Source organism: Sus scrofa, chromosome 5 (genome assembly GCF_000003025.6).
Source record: "Sus scrofa isolate TJ Tabasco breed Duroc chromosome 5, Sscrofa11.1, whole genome shotgun sequence".
NCBI lineage: Eukaryota > Metazoa > Chordata > Mammalia > Artiodactyla > Suidae > Sus > Sus scrofa.
The window spans coordinates 69,741,301-69,751,146 of record NC_010447.5 but is presented as its reverse complement, the minus strand read 5'-3'; the positions used below and the strand labels follow the sequence as shown (position 1 = coordinate 69,751,146).

The 9,846-nt window shown below is 49.0% G+C and overlaps 1 protein-coding gene across 1 annotated transcript in view; it reads right to left on the bottom strand.

The window, feature by feature from the left end:
* The window catches only part of LOC100737051 (cat eye syndrome critical region protein 2), a 125,860-nt gene continuing 119,430 nt past the window's right edge, over nucleotides 3,417–9,846 (bottom strand). The window contains 1 exon segment of the mRNA XM_021092503.1: nucleotides 3,417–9,718. Coding sequence (XP_020948162.1) covers nucleotides 9,713–9,718 — 6 coding nt within the window. The 3' untranslated portion in view covers nucleotides 3,417–9,712.

Here is a 9,846-nt window from a genome sequence, read left to right as displayed (position 1 = left end):
CATGGCAACGCCAGATCCTTAACCCACTGAGCAAGGCCAGGAATCGAACCTGCAACCTCATGGTTCCTAGTTGGATTCGTTAACCACTGCGCCACGGCAGGAACTCCTGTCTTTCTTTTTCTGATGGACTTCACTCAGTAGGAGTCTCTAGTTCCATGTTGCTGCAAATGGCATTGTTTCATTCTTTATGGCTGAGTAGTATTCCATTGTGTACATATACCATGTCGTCTTAATCCAGTCATCTGTCAATGGACATTTGGGTTGTTTCCATGTCTTGGCTATTGTGAATAGTGTGGCAGTGACACATGCGGGTGCGTGTGTCTTTTTTAAGGAAAGTTTTGTCTAGATATATGCCCAAGAGTGAGACTGCTGGGTCATATAGTAGTTCTATGTATAGATTTCTAAGGTGCCTCCACTGTTCTCCATAGTGGTTGTACCAGCTTATATTCCCAACAGTGCAGGAGGGTTCCCTTTAGGAGACAAAGTTTAAAACAGACTTCTAGGGAGGCTGAGACCAGGACAATGAAAACACCCCACTGTTGGATTCCATCCTTCCTGATGCCCTAAGAACTGTCACCAAGGCAACAGGAAGCACAGAGAGCCGGTGCCTGTCATTGATTTGTTTAAATTCATGAACGTGGAAACTGATCAACACAACAGAATCCAGAGCCCAGAAATAAACTCCTGCATTTACAGTCGACTCATGTTTGACAAGGGAGCCAGGAATAGTCAGTGGAGGAATGACAACCTCAGCTATAAATGGTGCTGGGGAAACTGGATATTCACAACAAAATCAGGAGTTCCTGTTGTGGCTCAGCAGGCCAAGAACCAGACGTTGTCTCTGTGAGGTCATGGGTTCGATCCTTGGCCTCGCTCAGTGGGTTAAGGATCCTACATTGCTGACAGCTGCGGTGAATGTTGCAGATGTGGCTTGGATCAGGCATTGCTGTGCCTGTGGCAGAGGGCTCAGTTGTAGCTCCTTTTCCACCCCTATCCTGGAAACTTGCATATGCTGCACGTGCAGCCATAAAAAGAGAGATCCTAACCCCCCCATCTTATACCACTCACAAAACTAATTGGAAATGGATTGAAGACTTAAACATAAGGCCTGAAATCATTCAACTCCTAGAAGAAAAGGGGGGAAAATTCCTTAACATTGGTCACCTAAAGCACAAACAACAGAAGCAACAATAAGCAAGTGGGACAGCATTCAAATGAAAAGCTTCAAGCTTCTGCTCCAGAACAGAAATTGTCAAGATGAAAAGGCAACTGGAGTTCTCCTGTCGCACAGTGGGTTAAGGATCGGGTGCTGTTGCTGCCATGGTGCAGATTCCATACCTGGCCTGCAAACTCATACGCCGCAAGTGTGGCCAAAAAGAACAAGCAACCTACTGAATGGGAATAATTGCCAACATGTATCTGTAAAGGGACTAATATCCAAAATATACAAAGAATTCATACAACTCCTGATTTAAAAGTGGGGAAAGGACCTGAGTAGACATTTTCTCAAGATAATGCAAATCAAACCACAATGATGGAGTTCCCTGTGATGCACCAATTAAGGATCTGGCATTGTTACTCCAGTGGCCTGGGTTTGATCTCTGGCCTGGGAACTTCCACATGCTGCATACACAGCCAAGAACAAACATACACAACACAATGAGCTATCAACTGAAACCTGTCCGAATGCCTGTAATCAAAAAGACAACAAATAATTCCCATTGTGGCTCAGTGGAAAAGAATCTGGTATTCATGAGGATGCAGGTTCAATTCCTGGCCTCGCTTAGTGGCTTAAGGATCCAGCCTCGCTGTGGTGTAGGTCACAGACGTGGCTCAGATTCCTGCCATTGCTGTGGTTGTGGTGTAGGCCGGCAGCTGCAGCTCTGATTCAACCCCTAGCCTGGGGAGCGACATATGCTGCGGGTTCAGCCCTAAAAAGACAAATAACGAGTGTCAGTATGTGGAGAAAGGGGGACCCTTGTGTGCTGTTGGTAGGAGAGCAAAGTGGGTATTTTCCCAAGAAAAGTCATTCCAGATTTATACGCTGACCTGTACCCCCCATTCACAAGCAGCATTATTCACGACAGCTAAGACATGGAAGCGACTTAGTGTCCATGGGTGGATGAATAGATAAGGAAGGTGGGGGTATGTATGTTTATTATAGACAGTAGAATAGGACTCGGCCACAGAAAGAAATCCTGTCATCTGTTAACAACTTGGCTATACCTTGAGGGCATTATACTCATAGAGACAAACACTGTATGATCTCGCTCATTTGCGGGATCCAAGAAAACCCAAACTCAGAGAAAGAGATGGGATTTGTGGTTACCAGAGGCAGGAGGTGGGGAGTGAGTGAACTGGATGAAGGTACAAAGTTCCAGTTGTAAGATAACCAAGTTCTTGGAATGTAAGGCACAGCTTGGTGACCGAAATTAACATCACTAAGTTGTTTACGGGAAAGTTGCTAAGGGAGTAGATCCTGAAACTTCTCATCAGAAGGAAGAAATTTGTAACCGTATGTGACATGGTCCACCTTAACCTTAGACATTGCTAATGTCAGAACCACCTTGCTACACCGGGTTGGTGACTGGGTGTGTGTTCTCTGTGGCCTGCCTACCTGGCCAGGACGTCTAAACACAGATCTCCTTGCACCTCTAGAGCACCCCATGCCCCCAGGCCCCCCACCCAAGCTCCCTGTACAAAAGGTCCATGCCCACCTCTGTCCTCACCAGGTCCTGAGAGCCTGCCCCGGTGTGTGCCCAGGAAAAAAAAGAGGTGAGCAGTTCAGCAAGTAAACTGAACATTTTAAAATGAGTGGCCCTGGAGGGCAATTCACTAAATGTGAATTATAATAAAGGATAAAAGATTTTTTGAGCAACGGACAAGATGTAGTCTGGAAATAAAATTGTAAATTGTTTACTAACTGAAAAATTTAAACGTTGCCAAACAAAATCACAAAACAGCAGGACACAATTTGAGAGGGCAAGAGCATATGAGGATCAAAGGTGAACAGTCTGCTAGCTACAGAGCAACAACTGGCATCACAAGCAAAAGTCATGCATCTCGAGGGAGGAGGCATCCAGAGGAGAGAAAGGGAGGGAACGGGGCTGGGAGAGGCCTGGGTGAGTCCAGTTCTGGGAAGAGCTGAGGTTGCTGTGGGTCTTCCACAGGCTGCAGGTGCAGCCAAAAAAGTTTTTATTTTTATAACAAAAGGGGGCATCTGAAGGAGAGGGGTGTGGCCAGGAGTAGAGGCCATGGTGGCTTTGCTTTGGGGAGGAGACATTACCGGCAGAAAAGAAAAAATATAAGAGGGTTTTGTGGCTCAGCAGGTTAAGGATCCAATGTTGTCACTTCTGCACCTTGGGTTGCTGCTGTGGTGAGGGTTCAATCCCTGGCCTGGGAACTTACACATGTTATGGCTGCTACCAAAAAAAAAAAAAGAAAAAATGAAAATTTGGAAAAGCACACGGAAGTCAGAGGATGTTCGAAGAGCAGGTGGGGAAGAGGGGACGGGTCACAGCCAGCACTCACTCAACATGGGCCTCAACACCACCCACCTGGGGAGGTCTCCTCTAAACAAGATCCCCTGATAATTCGTGTGCAACAGGAGCTGCGAGTTTGGAGAGTGTGGCCTGCAGTGCTGATTGTACAGCTGTTAACAGCAAAGCTCTGAAAGATCCCAGCACCCAGACATCTGACTTCTTTAAAGTTCAGGTTTTCAGACCTCTGATGAGCAGCCCAGATCGGCAACCGCAGCTGTGGTTGTGGCACAGAGGCGGGTGTCAGGAGGCCAGGGCAGATGGGCAGTGAGGGAGCTCCTCAATTCTGCGCCGTCCGCAGCCCCCGTCTCTCCACAAGCCTGAGGAAGGTGCGTGTGGCCTTAGTCCACGCCAACAAGAGTGGGGTGATGAGCAGAATGTGTGACCAGCTCAAGTCAGTGTACCTCGGGGCTGGTGCCCCCAAACTCCCGCCTGCATCAGGAAACCCCCGAGAGCTGCCTCACTTTGACCCAGGGAGCCTGGGCCGGGAGCCAGCATCTGCACTAACAAGTCCCCAGGAGAGGCTGCTGTCCAGAGGCACTCGGGAACACTGCACTGGGGCACCTCCCCCAAGGCCCGGGGCACCCTGGGCTCTCTGCTTGGAGTGGTGTCTGCCTTCTGTCAGCATCGCTTTAGTTCAGCCTAGTGAGGGCAGCTGGGGTGAGGGGGAGAGGAACTCAAGACCGAACAACGGCTCAAAGAAAACCAGCCTTGAAACGAGGTCCCTGCCCTTGGGCCACAGGGCCGCCCCAGGGAGGGTACACTCCTTCCCCCATCAGGTCAGCCTGCACTTGGCTTCTGCATAGCTTTTCTGCACTGTTTCTCTCCTTGTGGACTATTTTTCCTTCCACCCTGTTACTAACAATGTGAACACCAGGCACCTAGAAGGCATTTAATAAACACTTACCCAGACCTCGATATGAGTCCGTTCGTTTTCGTCTCAGTTCCTGGGGCTGGGATGCGTCCTCACCTCCCACTGCCAACTCAATTCCTTCCTAAAGCATAAGCCTTGCATACATCCCAAGGGACCAATTCCAGGGCTTTAAAACATAACATCCAGAAGTTCCCCCTGTGGCACAGTGGGTTAGGATCTGGCATTGCCACAAGTTGCAGCTGTGGCTTGAATTCAATCCCTAGCCCAACAACTTCTATATGCCTCTTATACGGCCATAAAATTAAAAACAAAAAAATACCATAACACATCCAGCCTTAACTGGCTAGAGCAGCCACTCTGTCTTGCCATTTGCTGTCCGGAATGGGGATCAAACCTAAGCTTCCTGAAGCCGGACGGCTTCTCGGGATGCAAAGGGGTGGGGTACCCAGCACGCAACAGCCAAATCCAGGGCTTTTCCAGCTGCCTTCTTGGCCAAGTATTTCCCATCTTGCACTGATTATTTTTGCTAAAATTGCCTAAGGAAGCTCCTAGAGAAGTGAGCCTTGGTGTAGCAGAAAGGGGACTTAAAAACTCAAAGGAAAAACCATGCTATGCATTTATAACATTAATTAAGACACCTTTCCTCCCAATGACAGGGATAGCTTTAGGGACAAAAAGACATTACTGTTTAACAGGAGAAGATCTTTGGATGTTTCCAAATGTCAAAATGGGAAATTTCACCAGGAGTTCCCTTGTGGCACAGTGGGTTAAGGATCCCGCGTTGTCAGTGCAGCAGCTCGGGTCATTGCTGTGGCTCGGGTTTGATCCCTGGCCCGGGAAAGAAGAAAAGAAAGTCCCATTAGAATTCCGAGACTGGGGTGCACTGGTAAGTCAAAGCTGGCTTCTGTCCCTTGACCTTCCCAATTTCTCTTCATGCTGCAGTCTGAGGCAAGCAGCTCACAGGAGGATACCGCTGGTGTCATGCATGGTGCTTGGGGCTTAACAAGTGCAAATGCCAAACAGTAACACTGCTAGATTTAACACCACCCTCCATGCTGGGTTTGGAAACAGAGTTGACCAGTGGAAGACACTGTTTTGATCTCAAGGAAGTAAATCTGGGCAACACCCTAAAGGGTACTCAGCTAAGAGCCAAGTTCCTCCTAAAATAATTCAATCACTGGTTAAAACTGTCACAATGTTCTGGCCTTTGTGTGGGAATTCTGTCACAGTAGGAGGCGTTCCAGTTGGGAATCAAGGTTAGAAATCAAAGTCTACATTTATTCAGGATGTGATGCTGGTTTGCTTAGGTCCAGCAACATGTCACGACTACACAGGGTGCCAGGCTAGGGCCCGACCACGTGTCGCTCTGGGGCAAAAGGGACAAGAGGACTAAATGAGACATAATGTCAAATTCTAGACTAACAGCTTTCAGTTTAAATTTCATTTTTTTGTTGCAAGAAACATGGAAATCCAAGTAAACAGAAAATGTGATTGATGTTTTATGGGGAAAAATGCTTTTTATGGGGAATTGATTGCACTGTGAACAGTTTTCAAACAGTAACAACTGGTCACAAACATGTTAGCTGATACAGCAATAATATATCAATGGTGACAATCTGACAATTGGAAGTCACGATGGTGACAACCCAGAAAGTGGTAAACCTAGGGGAGAGCACATTTAGAGACCAGGACTATTTGTGGTAGGATTTCTGAGAAACAGTTATTTTGGATAAGATAGGGCAGGAATTTTATGTCTTAGGATGTAGCTAAGTGATAATAAGGTGGCAACTTTCTCTCCATTCTCCCCTTCTCAAGCACTGAGCAAGGAGGCAAGTACTACTCAGACCTGTAGCCCCTACTTCTGGCTGCTGCAACTCACAGGGCTCCAGGCTGGTGCTGTCCCAGCTGCACACTTGACCTGCAGCCCCAATCTGGGTTTGGGGAGATCAAAACCCATGTGTAACACATATGTCTGGGACGGTATATGTACCAAGGCCTGGGGAGGGGAGGAGGGCTCTGGGCTGGACACAGGAGATGGGTGTGGACAGGCCCAGCTAAGGAGAGGATTTGATCCTATACTGCCTGAACCCACTGGCTAGCCAGGATGTCTACAGAGCCCGCCCCACAGCCCCATCAGTACCCTGCCTGGCCCCCAGGAACCAAGGGGGCTGAGATGGGACTGCCGTTTCAGGAGAGGGCATTGGGTCCTAATTCATACATTTGTTCTGATGGGAGATGGCCCCATGATAGGATAAAAGTGACACAGGACACACACAACTCACACTTATCAGAGCCTTGCTATTTTAGAATGTACTTTATACAAAATAACCAGTTCATATGGAAATAAATCTACAGACCTCCAAGGATCAAAAAGCTTTTTAAAAAGTTCTTTAAAAAAAATATCCAACACACGGTATGCAACTAACTACTGAGGTAAGCGTGGCTCTCAGTGAGACAGGGACTCAGCAGACCAGACAAAATATACACGATATAAAAATAAATAGCATCCCCTCTCCAGGACTGGCCAGGACAGTTCACAGACTTCTGCAGCAGGACGACTGGGCACAACCCCCATCCGGGGAGGGGTGCGGCATCCAGTAACTCACTCCTGAACCCACCCGCCCTTTCCAGAAACAGGACAATCAGCTGATTTGAGGCATTCTGATGACATCCCTGGGGTCTGGGCAAGATGGGGGAAACCAGTGCTCAGCCAAGGTCTGTGAGGCACAGTGGGGACAGGCTCATGCTGGCCTCACAGGGGATGGACAAAGAGCAGGGAAGGCCCAGCATCCCAGGGACGGAGTGCAACCCTTCAAGCAGGAGGCAGGTCTCAGCCGGGGGCTCGGCCCTGACTTACATGGGAGCCTGGATGGGGCGCCGAGCCAGGCGCACTCGGACACGGACGGCCCCCGCCTTGGAGCTGCGGGGTGGGGGCTTCCTATGAGATTTTAAACCATGACTGGAGAGCAGGGCAGCTATAGACTGGAACTTACATCAAAAAGAAAAGTTAAGAGGTGATGCTCGGGAGTCCTGGATGCACACAGCCCGCTCCTGGACCCATAGGAACTAAGTGATGATGACACAGCAGATGAACCCGAGGAACAGAGACCCAAATGCTCAGCCCCAAGGACGTGTCCAAGGTCTGTGGGCCGGCAAGCTAAGGTCTTAAGGTTTTCAAACATGAGACAGTTGAGACAGTTGCCTGGGGCTCTGAGAAACGACACCCTGACTCCGGGTGCAAGTGTCTCCCATGAGGTGAGCCAGACAAATCGGCTTTGATGTCACTTGCCTTCAAAAGGGGGTATGGAAGAAAAGTTTATGAACAGTGACCTGCATATTTTGTCCTAGTTTTTCCTCAACAATAGTAAACAATATGTTCAACAATAGCAAATTTTATTCAACAGCTACTTTTTAAATGAAAAGAATGTGAGGGGAAAAACAAACTCAGACCAGAGACCTTCCAAAGAGGCTCTACTTCTGTCTCTGGGTCTGGGGGAAAGTTCCTAACCAGGTGAGCCTTGGACTTGGCTGTCCTCCTAGGCACCTGACAGGTGGCAGGGGTCCCAAGAAGGCCCCTCACAGACCCCCTCACACCTGGCTGCCTTGTGCATTTGCACCTGCAGAGGCCCTGCTTGGGGACAGTGGGGACATACCTGCCCAGGGCTGGGACCCTGCAGGACTGAACTCTGTGCTTCACTCGGTGACTTCGCCCTGCAGGTGTGGGGTGGGGGCTGGGGGGGGAGCCAAGGCTCAACCTCGCCCCCTCCCCAGCCTCCTAGCTCAAAGGCTGACCCAGACTGCCTAGAGCCCTTTACTGGTCTCTGAACTAGGCTTGCAGGAGAACACCACCCCCAAACTCATTCACTTCAAAGCACACCAAATTTCAAGTTGAAGAGAAAAATTTGTGTTTCTGTGTTCCTAGCCCTCAACCCTGCATAGCCATTTGCACCCAGGGGGCAGCATCCTCCAGTTTAGAGCTGGAGCCCATGTGTATTCCAGCTCCACCAAGGACGTGGGAACTGGAGGGGAAGGTTCACTTGGCTCCTCACACAGCTGAATTTAGAGGAAACAAGCACAGGTCCACCACTGTTTTACGGAAGCTTTTCTACTATCCTAAGAGCAGGCTTAAAAATATGCCATTAAAAAAAAAAAAATCTGTAATTTCAGGGCATCTTCCTTAATTGTTTCTCTCTTTTTTCCTTTGTGGGACATTCAAAAGTTTAAAACATAAGAGCCCTAAGGTTGGTGGCACCTCAGCTAAAATCAGAGTGCTGAATGGGGATCCACTGTAGTTCTCTTCTAAACTGTAACAAAGTGATTTAATACTGTAAAACTGTTTCCTATCACAGACAAGTGATTTCCAAGAACTTGTTCCTGATAGCTACTTTAAATCACCATGACATATTTGTACTATGATTCACATAAAATGAATAAAACTATATATACTGAAATATTCCTAAATTCAAGCTCAAAATCTATTAGAATACATTTTTCCTATTCAAAACTGTGCAGTTTCTTTATTGATACTAAACATATACAAACCTGAGTAGTCATGTCCACAAACTGATTGGTGCCAGGAAGCTGTGTGTGATGCCTTCTGGCCCACAGTCCCAGCAGGGCTGTGATGGGGACCCAGCCCCTGACCTTCTCATGGGACCCCAGCTCCTGATCTTGGTGTACAACTACCTGGTAGGGCAGCTGGCCCAGCAGGAAGGGCAATGCGGTCCTGGACAGGGCAAGAGGTGCTGCAGCTGCCCCTCCCCCTCCCCCACAGCTGGAGGGGAGGAGCCCGCCCTCACATCCAGCCCCCCGAGGGTGAGCGGGACAGGGCTGTCAACAGCGGAGGGTCACGCAGGGCTGTGTGCCCGCAGGCCAGACTCCACCCCCACCTGCTCCTGTATGTACAATACATTCACCACCAAAAAGCGAAATCTTAAAGGCAACAGGAAAAACTCTGTAAACTGGACCCAGCTCCAAACACATCAAGACAATGAGTAGTCCCTTCCCCAATGTATACCTGAGCATAGCTGCCCGTGACAGCTCACCAGCACCCCCCCAAGTTTAGGACGATCTCCCCTGAACAAGAGTCTCGGGGTCTGGAAAAGCCAGAGTCCAGCCCCTCTGCTCTCCACTCTCGCCCAGGACCTGGCGAGCGGCGCCTCAGGGAGGAGGGGCATCCAGACTCCGGCCGCGAGGCGGTGCCGGTGCTGGTGACAGGGAGGCAGGCGGGGTGGTACCCTCGTTCTCCACGATCATCTTGTACAGCTTTCGGTTTCCTTGGGGTTGTTTCCTCCGTGGACTAGCTCTGAGAGAAGCAAAATTAAAACAAAATTAACACATGGTAATTGTTAAAAACCATCAAGCAGAGGCGCTGCACACGTGCTCCTCCATCTGGGAAAATGGCCTGATCTGCTTCCTCAACTAGTCCTGGGG